Source organism: Molothrus ater, chromosome 8 (genome assembly GCF_012460135.2).
Source record: "Molothrus ater isolate BHLD 08-10-18 breed brown headed cowbird chromosome 8, BPBGC_Mater_1.1, whole genome shotgun sequence".
NCBI classification, from domain to species: Eukaryota; Metazoa; Chordata; class Aves; order Passeriformes; family Icteridae; genus Molothrus; species Molothrus ater.
Window position 1 is genome coordinate 17,937,467 of NC_050485.2, and position 18,748 is coordinate 17,956,214.

Here is an 18,748-nt window from a genome sequence, read left to right on the forward strand (position 1 = left end):
GAGCAACTTGGCTTTGGTAATCTTCATCTTTACTTTTGCTATTTTGTTTACTGTGTAAAGAAAGCAAAAGAGCTAAAAACTATTACTTTTGTAGGAAAACTGACCTTCCCTTAGCAAACACAGTCAAGTGCATTAAATATCTTCAAGAGGAATGGGTCAACTGGATTTCTAACTACATGACAGCCCTTTTCATTCCCACTTATCAGAGGGAATTTACTGGGGAGTAGGTTTGCCTGTACCATAAATTTTATGGCATGAAAGTCAATCCATTATCTGGATGATGGTGAAAATAGATGAAAGGAGATCATAGGACACACCAGTAAAGAAGATGATGAGAAAGGAGAAATCACATTTAGTTTTCGAAAATATGGAGTCAAGTTTGTTTCTGGTTTATTTGTAAAGGCATGAAGCAAGAACAGATTTGCCCCATCTGGACATCCTGAAGAACAACTGGAAATGAGAACTCTGGCAAAATAGTTCGTGTATAAATACAGCAACAGCAATTACAACAACAACAAAGGATTAACCTTGGTAGGAATCAAGCATTCTGTGAACTGGAAGGGCTTCTATCAAATCAGAAAGGTCTTTCAATTTTTTACTGCCTGGAAGCTGTTTATGCAGAGGTCTTGCTTTTGTTTGACTGAATTTCCAGTTCTGTTTCATTGCTCTGTGTGTGTATAAAGCAAAATACTTATCTGTAAACTTAACCAATTCTTATATTGCTGGAAGGTGTAAACAAATGTAAATTTTGTAAACAATTCTGTCTGAGAAGGCCTATTTATGGTTTGAACATATATACCCATCACAGCCCCTCTATTATAATGAGGTGACAAATTGATTTGACTGGAGTGAGCCAGAGAGGGGCCCCTTAACCAGGTGCTCTGAAAGACCCGAGTGGTTGCTAGCATTGGCCATGAACCTCACTAAAGGAGTGTAGGTGTGTACTGACAGAAAAGTGAGAGGAACTTGGAGTGTAACTTCTTCCATTTGCACCACTGTATCTCGGAAAAGTTCCCTACTCATAACAGTCCATGGAAGCTGAACCCACTACACTTGAACACACCTGGAGTTGGCTAATACAGATTGTGCTTAATTTATCTGCAATGCCTGAGAATCCATCTGTCATTTTCAAGGGCAATTTTAGAGACATGGAATTGTGTCTTCTAGTTGGCATTGAAGGACATACTGATAGAAATAGACACAAGTCTCTAAAGAGATGGTCTTTAGGCATCTTTCTCTAGACACGGTATTTTCCTTGGCCTTCTATCCCTTTCATCTGTTGTACTCCCAATTTCTTAGCTCTGTTAGCAGTCCCTTTTAGGTCTCAGGTGCTGCCTGATAGTCTAAAAGCACCTTAAAAATGACCAAACCCAAGGGTGCTCAATCCTCAGAACAGCAAAAGGCAGAACTTCTTGTATTAGTGGCAGCAAGATGCACTGGGGGAAAAGAAAACTTTCTGAAAGAAGGGAATTATCCACAGGACCTCAGGTGCTGGTCAGCAAGACTTCAAGCAATCTGCTTTCAAGACCAGGAAATATGGAAACTTGAAGTGACACTTTTCTAGGATACTGGAGGGCTAATAAGTACTGAAAAGGGTTCCATAGAGACAGATGAACGAGACAGACTTGCTAATTCTGAAAGATCTTTTAAAATGAAAAATTACAATGAAAATGCATTTTTAGTCAGCAAGTCAGCATCCTTTTACTTGACCAGAGTGCTGGACAGTGGGTTAATTACATATCAAGTAATGTAATTTCTGACCATACCCAGGTAAGGACCTCCACCAAGGTAAAATCAGTCTGGCTTTCCTATCTCTTGTTTTTTTCTATGTGATTCTCACCATCAAACGTTAATAACTGACTGTAACACATTGCTTTGAAGTGCCTTATATTTAAGAGCAGGGATAAATTTGTATCTTTACATCTTTATGACACAAAAGTTCAGAAACTTCATCAAAAGGGGCTGAAAATGCATGGAGGAATAGATGTAAATCAAAGCACAAATAGTATCTCACTAAGGGAGGAAAATCATTGTTTGATATCAAGTATTCCTAATATACTAAGAAAAGTTCTTGTAGCCTATCTCAAGACTGGATGCATAATAAATCAAATTTGGAATACAAAATTAGGAGAATTAAAAATAGGATAAAAATGGGATTGAGCTATAGTTTTGAAATAATCTCTGTTAATTTCAAAGTAGATTTACAGAATTTATGAACAACCTGTTCTGAGTCTTTTCTGTGGTCACCAATAGAGAAGGAATGATGTATCAGTCTCTCTGTCTCTGACTCCTCTGAGTCATGGTGGCAGGAACAGCATTTGGCATGAACCTGCATTTAGTAGGAAGTATATCTAGGAAAATACTTAACTGATTTCCTTTATGCCCTTAAAGATCATATAGTTATAAAATTGAATGTCGAGACAAATTTGAAATTTAAAGTTATCTTAGCGTGCATAGAGATTAAATGTTTGATATAGATAATAATTTCTGAATTAAAATGGGAAGATATGACTTGCTTTTTATGAAGGCACAAGATTATTCCAAAACACATATGTATTAATCTGATTCTGGGTCTCCACAGACAGTTTGGGATCAGTGAAATAATTTTGCTGCACTGAAGTGTCTACACTGAAATATTCTTAAATGAACAGTTTTCACATGAGGATCACAATTCTTTGTTGCTCGGGGCTTCATCTTTTGCTTCTTAAAAAACCCCCAAACACTAAAAAAAAAAAAAAACAACTGAAATCCTGTAAATTTGAATACTGTATTGAGATTTTGAGAGATGTTGGTCTCCAAAATATTTAGGACTAGGTATTTAGAAGATCCTGAAGAATCAATGAAAGCTGTGATCCAACTGCAAGTGACAACTCTAAATCTTTTTTGGTTTTCATCTGATTCATAACAACCCACAAAACTGTAACGTGCAAGAGGAAAGAAGATGATCACATTAGCCTATAATCATGAGCTTTGAATAGGGTCTGATTACATCTGTTATGTTGATGATTGTTCTGATTTAATACTTCAGGTTGTATTCTCTTCTTGAAGAAGTATTCTTCCATAAGAAAAATCAAAGTTATAAAAATATAGTATAGAAATATTTTACTAAGAAGTCACAACTAAATATATTTGCTTTACAAGCAATATTAATCTAGAGCATGTAAAATTGAAAACCCAAGTAAATTCTTAAAATATATTTAAGTACAGTTCAAACTGCATTAAGGTAATTCAACTGGTTGTTGCTATCACCAAATTGTTACTGATAATTTTAGGGGAAATACAGAAAAAAACTCTATTGAAAATAAACGTAGTATCTTAAGTATCTCAGTCATAAATGTATGCATATTTTAGAGAAATGGAAAGGGAAAGACTCTGGGGACAGAAGGTGCCTGCCTTGTGTACTTTAGACTTTCTTAAATGTCTACATTAAACTCTGAGCCTCTTCTGTATATCATAGATATTGGGCCAAATCCAGTAACCCTTTTATATACATTTAAAGAGTTCTGGATACATGCTATCATTCATGATATTATGGTTTTTATCTGGATACATAAGCATAGCAACTGGATAAAAAAGCTGAATATTTTCTTTTTCCTTACTTAAGAACAACCTACTGCTTGTCCATCTGATTAGAACAAATTTTAACTATGTGCAAAGTTTTAAAAGACTGAAAAGAGCACATCTTTTGCAAATTTTCCTTTAAAATTAATTTACATCATAACCACATTTATTCACATATATTCCACATACAAATTTTATACTCTAACTCACTGTAAACTTGTTATAATTTTGTAGAGAAAACACAATATTCCTCATACCAGAGACATGAATCTCATTAAATATGAAATTTAACTCTCTAAAATATGGGCTGGAAATGTGTGGGTTTATAATTGGAATAAACACTTAAAATGCTGTTTAAAACTTCTGTTCAAATAAAGTAAGGCAGAGCCAAATCTGCAAACAATGACAAGTCAGTAAGGGAGTTTCCTTGTTGCTAAAGCATGAACTTGCTTTGGAAAGATTGTGTCCCAGAAATTATAGCTGAAGTGAAGCCTTCATTATATGGTATTTTTTCACTCTCTGTTATAAATTATTTTATTTCCTTTCTAGAAGCATGTACCTAAATAAATAGGACAATTAACCAGACTATTGCAAGTTATTCAGCACTGAAGTGGGATAAAATTTCACTGCTACAGAGAGATTAATTTCTTTTCTAGGAAATCATAAACTTCACATGAGGTGGTACAGCCTCTGAACAGTCTAATCTTTGAAGGAGAGAGTTGAAATCTAGTTCCTCAATAGTCTAGGTATGTGCCTCTGGGTGGGAATTTCATGAGCTGGGTGGTAAGGGTGCTAAAAATTTGACTTTATTACAAGACATATGGACATTGTTCCTTAAAGACACAAAATGTTATTGATAACAAAAGAAAATTTAGAAAAACCCAGCATCCTACAAAATCAGACTTATAGGGTCAAATTCCTATTTCCTCTCTCTTTAAAAGGAACCTACTAGTGAATTTCAGAGGAAAATGTTACAGTCTGCAGTCAGTTTGCAAGTAGATATTCTTTCAATAGAAGTGCCTACAAAGATATCACTGGATAACTGCAATCAAAAGAAAGTTGTACTATCTTCATTCTTGCTAAGTTTATATGCCCCTTTTTCTCTGCCCCAGCTGATGCCAAATGCCAAGGATCTCATAGAATATCTGTCTATGATAGATAGCTACTGCCTCTAAAGTAGCCAGGTGCTGCTTTTCTTTGCTTTTTTACATGCACCTTTCATAAAAGCTCATTCTACATAAGAGTAGACCTGACTGGTGGCCCAGAATTAAATCTAATACATCTAATACATTATCTACATTGTTCTAGCACTTCAAAGATTGAAGCTTCAAAGCTCTCTGCTGCTGCAGTGCCAGAAATAGTAGGGCAGTAGAACTCAAACACCATGGTAATGTTTCTCTTTTAAGTAATTGATTTATGTCCTTTTTAAGGCATTATTAATTCTCTGAAATGAGGCAGCCTCGTGCCAGACATAGGGACAGGGAATGAAGGGTCAAATGAAATGCTGATGCTGAGGTTAATAGGTAACACCACAACACAGGTAAAAGAATCTCAGCAGGCTGTACACCAGCTTCTTCAGGTATACAAAAGAAAAATGTGCTAAATGAAAGATGAAGAACTAAGATTTTAGATTATATTGTCCAGTCTTCCCAAAGTCTCTCCATAGCTTCTCACATCTAATCCTATTGTAGTCAATGCTGCTGTGGTTTGCTTATTGTTAAAGCGAGTTCTTGAGTTCTGACAGTGCCACAGTTACACCTTTGCTTGCAGAAGAGAGATATTCAAAGCTTCTGATCTTGATTCTGATGTTGACTGGTTCTTTTACTTGAGAAAGACTCAGTCTCTTATTTTACCACATCATTGAGGATGATGTGTTTTCCCATCATTAATCATACACTTTACGTGTAAATGGTAAATTATCAGTATTTGTATTCCTCTGGAATCTACATCTATAAATTTCTAGATCAGTAATGATTATGATGCCCATGAGAAAACGTCCAGAAAATGAGGTTGCTTTTATTTTAGAAACTGCAAACTGTAATGTAGGGACTTGCTAAAAACATTGAAGAGCAGTGGAGGAGAAATTAGGAAAGCAGTTTCTTGGTTAAGAGTCTTTAGTCACAGGTTGTAATCACTGGTAATCTTTCTGCTGTTTGGAGTTCAGTGCTCTTTCCAAAATAATAGTACTTAGTAAAAATCCATGAAAAAATAATGTACTTAAACATGTTTTCCAGAATCATGTCAGCTGTGTTATGCAAACAAACACTTATCCCTGCCGTAAGAGCAGAAACACTTTAGTGCCTTCCACTTCTTTGCCTTCAATAGGAAACAAGACTATGCTGAGGTACCCTGATTTTTTAACAGTACAATTCTGTGGTGGGTGAATGTTTCTAACTCCCAAAGAAGGCAAGAGGGACTGAGCAGTGACATTCTGGATGACAATCCAGTCAGCTCTATATTATCATTTCTCATACAAACAAGTAGCCTACTAATCAGAATTGGCTAATGATCTAAGAGGAAATGAAATGAGATTTAATGTAAAAAACTCAAACAACAAGGTAAATATTAGATACTGCTGTACAAAGCCAAGAAAATGAGAGATTTAATACTTATTTAATTGATAATGAGATTAAGAGAAACACGTAAGAACCTACCTGTACAAGTTGGACAGATGCCGCATCCAGAATAGTCTCTAATCTTCTATGTTTTTGCCCAATAATGGTTGTTTAGACCATAATAGTTGTAAATGTAACATGAAACATATTCAGTTCTTTATTGGACTCCTGTTTCTTGGATTTTTCTCTCTCTCTTTCTTACCTTCTGTCTTCTCTCTTTCTTTCCCCCTTTCTTCCTTTGTTTCTCTTGCTTTGTTTGTATCTGTAACTAAGCACTGTGTGGTCTGGCAAGTGGCTAAGCAAGTAAAGTTCCTTCTCTTACTTGCAAGCCAAACCTAGCAGCTCCTGGTTTGAAGTTGATGGCAATGTCATATCTGCTAAGGCTGTTTACACTCCTTCCTTTTTTTTTTTTCTTTCTTTCTTTTTTCTTTTTTTTTTCCCCTGGTAGTTCACTTGGCAGGTAATGAGAATCAGCTTTTAGGAAGTGGCTCAGTATAAACCTCTGGGTCTGTCAACTTACAAGGGCTCAATTGGATTACCTGACGCACACGGGAGCATTAGGTCTAAACCCCGTAGGCTGATGTCACTTTCAGCCCCCAGCCAATCCAGGGAGCAACAGCACAACCAAAGCAGAGACTGATGGTCTGAGGGGTGAGTGTGTCTTTTATGAGCAGCAAAATCCTCCAGACTCAATAAACAATGCAGATAAGATTTTGATGGGTCTACCTGGCAGGAAAATAAACCAACCTAAAACTGAAGGAAGGAAATTTGATAATTTTTTTAATATTGTCTAGTCTGAATTTTTTTTGTTAATTACAAGAGGGTGCAGCTATGCTCAGAGCAGGGAAGAGGGAGCTCTTGGGATGCTGCAGGGCAACTGTGAGCTGGCTGTAAGAAGTGAAGGGAAAACAAAACCTTAGTAAAACAGAAGAGAGTTTGACTGGACTTATTCAGTAAGCTCTTCACATTAGTTATTCCTCCACTTTTCCCAGCTCTGTTTCTCTTTAATTCTATTTTTTTTTAGTTTTTGTATAAGTCCACAAATCTTCATTTGTTTAATTGTTCTCCCTGTATTTTGTCCCTGAACAATGGAATTTGCAAATGCATTTTCATCTACAATCCTTATGGCAATACCTCACAGATTATTGTAGTGTAGATTTCCCTGTTCACGTCAAAATGAAAATCCTGGATTTCTTTCATTGCTTAACTGCATGCAACTAGTCATTTAAGTTCAACATGGGAAAAAAAAGAACAAACCAGCCTCATATTTCCTTTTTTCTTTCTCAATCACTGTGAATATTGCCGCTGTTGTTCCTAGGCCACACTCTGGATTTCACATGGAGTTTAGTCAACCCTCCCTGTGTATGAGTGTTATTGTGTGCTTTTGAGGAAAATATACAAGCTATGGACTTCTTTATTTGTCTTTAAAGAAAATTTATTCAGGTTTTTGTCATCTCAATGGCTGTAAATCCTCTCTTTTGACACTTGGATGTGCAATATAGCCTTATCCAAAATATCACAGAAAACATATATTTTGCTGAATTCTCCCACTGGGTACATCACCCATCCTTTCATATCCTTCTCTGGATAAGCAGCAAAATACAACTATTTTTTATAAATTCTGGCTTGGTTCAGAAGTCATAAATCTGATCTGACAGGAAGTTTAACAGGACTGCAGGCAAGAATAAAAATAGAATGAAAGGTCTCACATCTGAGATGTCCCAAACAGAACATGCTGGAGTTGGAAAATGAAAACTTATTGATAAACCTTACCAAAAGAAACTATTTGTTGCCTTCTCCTGTGATCATTAGACTGATACTGCTCTTCATGTTTTGAATTTGTGGATCCAGATACCAACAGATCAGCAAAAGGCTATTAATGAAAAAAGTAAAATCTGAGCATTGATGCAGCTCAGGAAGCATTTTGCTTATTGTCTGACACAGTCACACTGCAGGACAAAAGCAACACAGAAGTTTGTGACTGCTCCTTTCCCAGGTAATGAGTGGGGAGGAGATAGGAAGTTATTTTTAGAGGTAGCATTTGTAGCTACCAAATTTGATTTAAGTAGGTGTGTGTATAATGCTGTTTGCAGAGTTAACAGGGTGTGTGCCTTGTTGAATCATTTTGCTAGAAATAATGTGTTTGTGAACATGCCTCTGTTAAGTCAGGTGGAAATGCTGATTTGATTAACTAATCAAAGTTCCTAAAGAATTTATGTTCTATTGCTCTAAGAAAAGACTTGATGATTCTTCTCATGAAAACATGCAATTGCAAACCTGTGGTAGTTCTCTTGGTGTAAGCAGCAGTTCCAGATTTGTGAGATCAAACTCTCACCCATGGTTCCTTCTTTATTGTAAGTAGTTATTGAAAGCAGCCATTTTAAAAAAAATCACTTACAACCTACAGATTTGAAACAAAGCAGTATTTCAGACTCATAAACTCAAAATATACAGTATGAGAGCTTCAGCTGAATTCCTTCTGTTTATCTATTGATAGGTGTACAGGTGACATGTATGTAATTGCAGCAAAGTTTATGTAACTAGATCACTATGAAAGAAGGTTAACAAGATGAAAGGCTTTTTATCCCAGTGAAGGAACTGCTGGATGGAGGCTTAGAATCTCCCTTATGTTCCTCCCAGCTTTCTGAGAACTGGCAATGGCTAGAATCCAATTATTCTCTGACATTAATGCCTTTTTATCCCACAGAAGCTGAAGTGTGGGAAGCTCTTAAAGTTTACATAAAGGTGAAGATTACTATTTACTTCTGAGTTGATGGTGGTACAAGCAAGCTGTCAAAACTACAATCACAGCTTGGGCCTGTGGTTTCTGTTAATGAGAATTGCTTCTGTTAAGTTTTAACTAGTTTTACCTTGGAGTCCCATGAAACAGATCATGGACTGCTTGAGCTGTCAGAGCTTGAGCTTTCAGAAAAATCAGGGAATCCCCCTTTTTTTTTGGATCTTCTTAAGTCTTACAACAGGACCTAACCACTTCCATGCTTCATCCCTATGTCTACTAGATGTGCAACTAAAGTTTAATTTCCATCACGGTTTCTAAGCAGATGGTCCAGTCATCTATATTTAGCTTAGCAAAGTAATACAGGGAGGTGAGTTTATGCTCTTGTTCTGGTCTTTGCTGTCAGGGGTGCTTCACAGCACTATCTTAGGGGGAATTACATCTGATTTGTGTAACCCTAGGCTCAGTTTAAAAAAAAAAATTAAAAAAGGCAAGAGGCCAGTATCTGAATAGCCTGTTTCCCTTTAAGAAATAATTCCTAACATAATTAAAAAAATACCACTAAACTGGGAGGGGAGGTGTATTGGAGTTTGTTTCTAAGTTTGTGTATGAAGAGTGCAGGAAGGCAGCATAACTCTTATTGCCACTCATGACAGCAACTAGTTTTCCTTAAGAAAATTGTCCTTAGCTGGCAAAGTCTGGCTCAAACCTCTGGGACTTTCTAAATCTTTAGAAAGTTCTATGAATGGATGAGACCCAATTAAAATACGACTTAGAGTTCAGTATGTTTAATTTGCTTTTGCTTCTTACACTGTTTTTGAGATGTGATGTGAGGTAAGAAAACATTATTGAACAAATAGCTCCTGTTTGTGACACCTGATTACAGCTCTGCTGATCCCAGAAGTAATTCAATGGGAGGCCAGTATTCCTATGATACATCCTCCAATGCATCCCTCTAGGATACAAGAAGAGAGGCTGTGAAGTGATTACTGTTTAATGCCAAATGCTCTCAGACTGTAATGGAGCCACTTTCTAAATTACAAAATAAGTTCAAACCATTAATCTGAGGAAAGAAAGACTGAAGTTCTAAAGGTTTCTGGGATATGGGAAGGAGTTCCATGTATATAATCAATGCATAGTTTAATGAACAATAGCCATTTTACCCAGCAAGGACATGGACACTGGTGGTAAGGGGAAAAATTTTTTTTCTGTCTTTTGCAACAGAGATTTTCTATATTTTATGCTTTGTCACTACAATGAAGCCTGTGTACATTAACATATACTTGTGTATATCATATTAACACTTTATTTATAGAGTAAAAGTAGTTTTTCTTTACAACAGCTGAAGTGATCAAAATATATCTTCATTTCAAAATCCTAGGAGTGTGCATAACTCGTCACAGGGTGCTATTGGTGTGCAGGCACCAAACTAGCATAAAGAGTACAGTTTCACCCACAGGGGATCATTTACTATTGAAGTTATCCTCCTTATTTTGCCTAATGTGGTTCATTGAGTGCTAAGTAAGGTTTTGTGCAGTATAGTCTAAACACACACTATCAAGTATCTTCAAAATGCTTTGGTAAAATCCTAAGATTTACCAAGTCAAAAGACATTAAACTGTCTGTGTTCCTCCTCTACCTACTATTTATCTCACTGTCTCTTATTTTTCAGAACTACTTTCTGAACTTTTCAGGTTTTGTATTGGAATCACTATATGCAGTGCTAGATTCAACGAGCATTTAGACAGGATATAAGATAATTGGTGTTGGCCAATTTAATTTTTTCCAGCTCTTTTCAGAGATAATGTATGACATGTTATCTAACCTAAAATGGATGTTTGCATTTAGGAGTTGATAGTTAAAAACTTAGACAAGAATTGATGCACTCCTGGGAAATCTTTTTTCTTTTTTTTTTTTTTTAACCAGAAGGGCAAGGTCAGGGATGAAGAACACAACTTTGGATGGTCTCATGTAGCAGAAACCATGAAGAGAGAGATTTTCCAATTATGATCACTTTGTAATAAAAAGGAAGAAAAAGCTGATATAAAATTTCCAATGGCCTTGTTCTGAATCCTGAAAGTGCCCTTTGCTCTGGAATTATTCTTAGAAAGCCAAATACTAATTCTTCATTGATAAGGGTGCAGGAAGGGATGCCAGTATGTAATTTAGAAAGGTAATGCCAAATCCCAAGAACTTTTATTGAATTTGCCTATGAAAAATTTCTATTGAATAGTAGTGTAAATAAAGAGCACCCTGTGCTGTGTTAATGTCAGTGTGTAGAAATATGAGGTATGTGACCCCATAAACACTATTTTCTAACAGTTTACCTACACATGCCTCCACAAACAATTTCCAATTGGCTGAATATGTCTAAGGATTGCAGATACTTTGCTGCCTATTTACTCAGTGCAACAATTAATACAAATTGTCTGTACGTGGAATTATGGCAGCTGAGGAAGAACTTTTTAGGAACACCAAAGAAGGGGTTGATAGCATAAATGGTATTTGAGAGAACAAAATTTCTGACTAGATGTGCAGAAATGTCTGAGCTTCAGTATCAGCCGTGAGCATGGTCCCACCTTCCCATTCCCGCTGTAACCTGTCGCAGGGTGCCCCATGGTGGCTGCTTGCCTCCTCTTACATTTGCTCAAGCCAGAAAGTGCTCCATTCAGGTTGGCTACTAATAGCAAAAATATTTGCTCTAGTTCATAATTATTTGCTGGCAGTCAGAAACCAAATGTATAACGGCATTTTGCAACTACTGCCTGTTTCTAGTTCCATTTAAAGAGGGAATACAGGTCACTCTAGTTGTTACTTGGAGTTGATTTCATAGTGCTTTGCAAGACAGAATTAATTTTTAAAATCTAGCTGTTACAACGTTTCTTTCATTGATTATTTTCAATGTTAAAAGGAACCATTTTAACATCAGCTACATTCATCAACAATTAGTAGGTGTGATTTTTTTCTACACCTTTCCAGGCTGTAATACCTCTATTAATTTGGGGTTTGCTAGCAAATTTCCATTTCACTTTCTTCTGTGAAATGCAGCTTCTTTGCCACAACCAATAATGAAAAAAATGTTTCATAAAGATATTATTACTAAAATGCTTTACTTATTTATATTTGTATTACTTCCAGAATTTTCTAAAAACTTTCATAGTTGGTATTGCCTTTCCACGTATATCTATCTGGCTCAGCAAGCAGTATTTATCAATCTGTTTGCACAAGAGCATATGGATGTTGATCCTGGCTGTGGCTTCTCAAGCCCAAGCTAGGAAAAACTGGGTTCCCTGAGCACCCACAATTCCTACTGATCTCTTCTTGACAAAGTGGCTCTTTCAAACACCTTCCCTTTGACTGAGGCGATGTTCACTACAGTCCCACCCAGCTGAGTTACTATGCTAATCCATTCTGGTGCAAATATAAATCACTGTTCTTTACTATGGATGCTTTGTGAACAAAAATGAATACTCCTTCTATGTTTCAACACGTTATTTTATGTTACAGAATCTCATTTTTGACATTCTGATTTTTGTACATCAGAATTTGTGTCAGACATTGAGATCTATTTCCTTGTCTCTAAAGATTTGAGTCTGAATTTTTTGCTTTGCAGTTTATAAACATCAATATGCTAAAATGTTGTTTACTACCCCAAGTATGGTAATTGACAAGTTAATGAAAATATTAAAAAAAGACAAAACTACATTTTGGATGTAATTTCATGACTGCTGAATCCAAACACTTTAATGTTCATAAACCTACTTGTATACCAGTGCAGGGGAGTGAGAAAGTTTGTAGTATTTTGACATAATTCAGATTTTACTGACACTTTTTAAATCCAAATATTTATTAAATACTCAACAACCACTTAATTTAAAGCAGCAGTCCAAATCCAAGACTACTGCTACATAAACACTGAAACTGAGGAGGTAAGAGAGTGATTAACAATTGCATGTAGGCAGAGGTTGATTTTCAGGCTCCAGATTGTTCACCGATTCAATTTTGGAGTTTTTATTACAAAACAAACCTGCTCATCAGATTCTTCTCATATATAAAATTTCATATTTATTTTGAAAAGGAAGATTCAAGTTCTGAGGTTGGTGATTCCCAATATTTTTCCAAAGAGACCCTTACCACCTTTCAGCTTTTCTCACTATTTACTGTGCACCTTGTCAAACTTATCACCAAAACTCCTGTCAGGTTTATGTCCTTCTGGGGCCTCAGCAGGGCCAGTCCTTGCTGGAAAGATCTGACCCCTGCAGGAAGCCACACTTTTTTCCACAGTCTTCTCTCTTTATATTGTTCTCCAAATGTTTTCCCCTTTCTGCTACTGATTCTCTATGAAGTAATATGAATCTTCTGTCTGGCTGTCTGTATGTTCATTCATGTCCTAATGAATTCATACTCCTGCTCTCTGCTGTATCCTTCTGATCTGTTGAGAGGTCCAGAGAAAAATGGTGATTTTGTTTCAAAATACCTGTTTCAAAATACCTGTTTACTTTCATGGTTACTAGGAATTTAGTTTTGTATTTTCTTGGATATCAGTAAGGACAATCCAGAAAACAGTTTCTACCTAGACATATGTAATCGTGGAGTTTATAATGTAGCCATAATGTTTATAAGAAAATACTTCTGCAATGCTTGAAAACAATACTATAGTGATGCTCAGTGACATTCTCGAAGTTTCATTTTCTTATATAGGGACTTGTTTCAAAAATGGGTTATACACACAATCAAAGGAACTTTTTGTTCTTACTTGAAGAGTTACTATTTTGATGTCTTGCAAATTTTCCATACTGTACAGGAACTTTATAGCTTATCTATCATATTATCTTTATTTTTAAAACAATATACTGGTAAACAGCAAATTTATGGAATTAAATTCTTCCTTTAAGAGTTTTCATTCATACTACCTTTACGTATTTTCCAGCCTCTACTATCATGCTTTACAACACGAAACTGATCTTTTTGTATAATTTCTGCATCATTATTTCTGTTGCTTATTAGCTTTACACTCAAGATGGCAATAGATGCTGATTGTATATAAGGTTGTAAGGACTAGTTTTAAAAAGTCACTCAGAAATATGTCTCTTTCTAAAAGCATTAACTTTAAAATCTTAAGAGTTTGATTATACCTTAAAGGAAAAAAGAAATGTGACAAATGTGGATCCTCAGCAAAACAACACATGGTACTTTAAAGGGACTGTTGTCCTTCACTTGCAAATCTGAGTGCAATTCTACATCAGATGGGATGATCAGGAACAATGACTCTCTCAAAATCATTTGGATAACATGAGTTCTGTAAGGACATGGGACTTGTTGCAAATAACTGACCTGGCTGAACATGATGTCACCTCACCTGTTTCTTACTGTGCAGAGACCAGAGGTTAACACTGGAAGTCTATGTGCCAACACAAATCAACATCTGAAGGTGCCAAGACCTCAATCTGCAGGCTGTTCTAATTACCTGGCCAAGATGAATATGACTTATCCAGATAAAGTTTTGCCTGCTGTGTACTTTGGGCATTCATATTGCCCCTTGTGCCTTCTGAACTTTGCCGTTGGCATATGTAAACATGGAAGGGAATGAAATGTCTGGGTCTGATCTAACACACTGCAGTAAGAAAAAGCCTTGGAGCTAAAAGTTGGTTAATTCTTTTTGGGGGATGTCCCGCGGAAATGATCAGAGGTAATGTGGGAGGTGTGTCTTAGACAGAGCCCAGAGGCACCTAAGGAGGACTGGTGGCAGTCTGAGCACTAGTTTTTGTTTTTTTTGGGTTTTTTCATGTGTAGATATAAAGGAGGCATCATATATCTGCCTGTGGAAATCTGTAAAAGAACCACTTTAACATATGGAAAGAAATTGCTTAAATTAAGGGAGAATTTTAAGGGCAGCATGCAGTATTGTCACCAAATTGGGCGTATGAGTAGGTATGGACAGAATTATGGAGGTGAACCTTTAAACACCAAGATAGTGGGAATATTCTAAAGCACTGCCTTTAACATGTAAAAGTCTATGCTTATTAAGGAGGGATAAAAGCTGTCATCAACAAAAATCTTGATAGATTGGCATCTTCAAAAATGTTACACAGGCCACATGTTTGACAGTGAATTAAACGTGAAATGTCTGTTTTCACAGTACCCTGTGCCTACCTGGCAGATTGTATGTATTTTTAAATACTGCTCATAGGGCCTGTTTTTTGCAGTAAAAATATTCAAAGGCTTGCTGCAGCTTGCTGAGTGGCCTCCTTTTGTCTCTAAGCAGAGACCTTCCTGAAGAAAAGGAAAAACAAAAACAAACAAACAACCCCCCCCCCCAATGATATAAAAAATTATATAAAAATAAAAAGCAAAATATTTAAAGTCTAAGGAGAGAGAGTACTCATGTCAGGTGCCAGAAACCAAAGGCAATAGTATGAAAAAGTCAAGAGAATTCCCCTAATGATTTAGAGGAAGAACTGCACTAAACCAGACACAGACCAAGAGGATGTTACACCACTCCAGAAGCTCAATGATGAGGTAAAGCACTGCCATGCCAGGCGTGCAGCGGGAAGCGGGAGCTGCCAAGGCCTGAACGGTGTCAGCGAGCGGCACCCATGCCAGGCTGCGAGGGAGCGTGCCAGCCACTGGCACGGAGCGCAGGGCAAAGGCCTGAAAACATGCAAATATTTCATGAAAGTCACAGCAGGAAGAGAGCTCTGGCTACCGGGCGTAATCCAGGAAAGGAATAGCTCCAGGGAAAGGGCGCGGAGGAGGCAGAGCGATGCTGGTTCCCAGCAGGGATGCGCGGGCCCGGGGCGCCAAAGCCCCGCAGGGACGCGGTGGGAGCCAGGCGGGCCGGGGGCGGTGGGGGCCGGGGGCAGCGGGAACCGGGCGGGTTGGAGGCGGCGGGGCTGGGCCCCGGGCCCCGGGCGGGCGGCGGAGCGGGGCAGCGCCGAGCCGGGCGGGGCGGGGCGAGCGCAGGGGCGGCGCAGCCGCAGCCGCGGCGGGCGGAGCGCGGAGCCTGTGCGCGGCCCGGGTCCGGCTCATTACTCAGCGGCCGAGGCCGGAGGCGGTGGTCGGTGAGCGGGGCCGGGGGCAGCCCTCGGGAGCGGTGGAGGGCAGCGGCGCAGTCCCGGGGCGGGGCGGACAGCGGCCGCACCGCGGGGCCCGGCCCGGGTCGGGCGGTTTTGTTTACGTTTCGGCGGGCGGGAAGGGAGCCGGGGCCGGCCGTGCCCTTGCCCGGGGGCGGGCGGCGGTGCGGGGCACTCCGGCCCGGGGACCTTCCGTGCCTGCTCGGGGCCGGGGGGCCGGCAGAGGTGCGGGCGGATAATGGCGGGGACCTCTTTGTTGGTGTGGCAGGAGGGGCAGGAGGCTCGGCGCGGGGCTCCTCCTCCTCCTCCCGGGAGCGGGGGCACCCGGGCAGGCCGGGCTGGCCGCTCCGTCCTCGGGGAAGGAGCGTTATAGGGCGGGGTGGTGGGAATGCAGCCCTACCGTGACCTTGTTCTTAAAAATGCCTCTTAAAGCAAAAGATACTTCTCTGGGATAATGTAACTGGTCTAGATGCACGGGCTGGCGGTGACCGGCAATGTCTTTGGTTCTTTTGCCTTTTAATTATTAAATTTCTTTCAAAGGGTGAGCTGTCCCTTTGCAGTATTTCTTTTGCTTTTGATTTCTGTGTCGTTACGTCCAGCTTTCCTTCCTGTTTCTTTATGCCTTTCTACCTGGAGCGGTTCCATCACTGAAGTTTGATCTGAGCTTCTTTATTAACCTACAGAAACAAATTCCACTTGATTATTTGTTCCACTCCCTAGCTACAATAATGGTTTTGCACATATGGTGTGGTGTTGAACGGAACTGTTGTACAGAACAGGCTTGCTGAAGGCTTTCAGGCAATCGACAAATCCTACACGCTTTGGCCTATCTGATAATACAAACACAAAGGGTGTTATGCTTGTTCGGGGATGGAAAGTATTACTTGCCCTAGGGCATGTGCATGTGGAATTGAGCAAGCCTACTCATTGCAGCTGGGTTTTACTTACAGGTGTGGAGACTTTACAGGTGTGGAGATGGTATTGCAGTCAGGTGAGACCTGGTCTCAGTTCTGAAGGTGCCAACAAATGCACTTGCAGGGCAGAATAGGAACTGACGTGCGGCAGTATGTGTCTGCGGGTATATCCGTGTGTTAGATAACTTGGAAATGGTTTAAACTGCAACATGAAATGAATCTGGGCCAAACTTATTTAAGGGTGCTGTCAAAGCGATTTCACTGACTTGAGCATTCCTTGTATGTAATGAAGCGAAGCTCTTGATTCTTCTGATTGTAGCTAATAAAAATGTTGAATTTCAAATAGTCCCCTGCTTTGATCGCAGTCTCTCGGCACAGCCATCTTCCATTTTCGCCCCACTTGATTCCAGGATGTGTAATACAGGCTAGTTTGGTGGTAGGATGCATAACATGGGATGCCAGGGCAGGGACCACCAGACACATTGCAGACTGCCTGCAGGTCTTGATGGTTTTCAAGGCTAGCTGGGGAAAAGTGCATAGGAGAAGAGAAATAGAGAAGTATCTACTGAACCAAAACTAATTGCAGAGGATGTACAAACTTGTACTCTGAAACAAAGCATTTTAATGTCTTCCACTGCAAAAGTTCCCAAGTTTTCTGGACCAGTGGCTTGCATGAGCTTTCAGTGTAGTCTTGTAGGCTACCATATACTTCATGGAGACTTCTAAATCAGAAATATTAGTAAGGTGATCTAAGAGGGTTCCAGGTCCTGTAGTTTTTGGACTGTGTGTTCTAGGCAGAAATGAAGTTGCCTGTTGTGTGTGGATTTTGTATTTTTACTTTTAACTCTGCTCTTTAAGGACCAAGTCTTTTGGTGGCTTATTAGGTGTGCAGGTGTAAGCTTCTTTGCAAATGCCTTGGGTGGAATTGTTATGCAAATATTAAAGAATAAATGTTTCAGGATGGTAACACCTGGATTTATTATTTGCCTGAAATGGGTATTTACTATATATATATGTCTTGGTTTTCTTTTCATCCTTCCTCAGCTGCCTAAATTATTTGGATGCTCATTGTTTAAAAGATGCATGGAAACTACACGTTTAGCTCCTCATTTCTGAAGATTGATCCAGCATTCTGGATGAATATATATGTCCTTTTTAATAGTCTCCTGAAAAGTATGGAGTGCTATTTCTTAACCTTCATTTCCCACCCTCCCAATCCCTCTCCTTGACAACAAAAGGGCTCTGTATGTATAGAGTTTTACTGTATTTGTTATTTTCTCTATATATAGTGTTCCACTTTGGAAATTAGACCAATCTTGTTTTGAGCCTTGTTGTTTTTTAATAAAGGCTAAATGTTTATTGCTGTAAATGGTTCCTTTAAGAAATCCCTTAGTCCTTAATTCAAAAGCTGCAGAAACAAGCTTCCGTTTATGTTATGGAAAGATGTCTTGGCATTTGAAAGCTCTTTAAAAATCCAGTTGAGCCTACTTATGTTGCTTGCCTGCTGTGAAATTCACCACAGTTTTGCCATGGACTCTGAAACACTTTTTAAGGTATTCTTGTGTGTGAACAGATAACGATCTTGGTGTGCCAATCTTATAATTAACAACTACAGATTTCTCCTTAAATGATATTTTCTTCTAAGTTATTAAGGACTAATTCTTGATTCTTTTTCTCTTCAAATTGATTGCCTGTAAGCTTGATGCTAAAACTATTGTTGCCCATACTGTCATTTTTATTGTTGGATAAATGCTACTTGATATGTGAACAGATGGGATGCTTATTAATCATTCTTAGCGGAATATTGCAGACTAATGGTAAAATGAGGACTGACAGAAAAATATACTT

At 38.6% G+C, this 18,748-nt stretch overlaps 2 protein-coding genes across 8 annotated transcripts in view; one reads left to right on the top strand and one right to left on the bottom strand.

Moving 5' to 3' along the window:
• The window catches only part of FRMPD2 (FERM and PDZ domain containing 2), a 52,549-nt gene extending 38,105 nt beyond the window's left edge, over positions 1-14,444 (bottom strand). The window contains exon 1 of the mRNA XM_054515609.1: positions 14,381-14,444. Within this exon, the coding sequence (XP_054371584.1) occupies positions 14,381-14,444 (64 nt within the window). The remainder of the gene's footprint in view (positions 1-14,380) is intronic.
• Positions 1-18,748, top strand: part of MAPK8 (mitogen-activated protein kinase 8) — a 119,108-nt gene that overhangs the window by 67,057 nt on the left and 33,303 nt on the right. Inside the window, exon 1 of one of the 7 annotated variants that reach the window (XM_036385460.1) lies at positions 15,892-15,974. The exons of 3 other annotated variants lie outside the window; for them this stretch is intronic. The gene's annotated coding sequence lies outside the window, so the exon portion shown is untranslated. Of the gene's footprint in view, positions 1-15,891; positions 15,975-18,748 lie in introns of those variants that run through there. 3 more of the 7 variants (XM_036385461.2, XM_054515582.1, XM_054515583.1) reach the window with 3 other exon arrangements.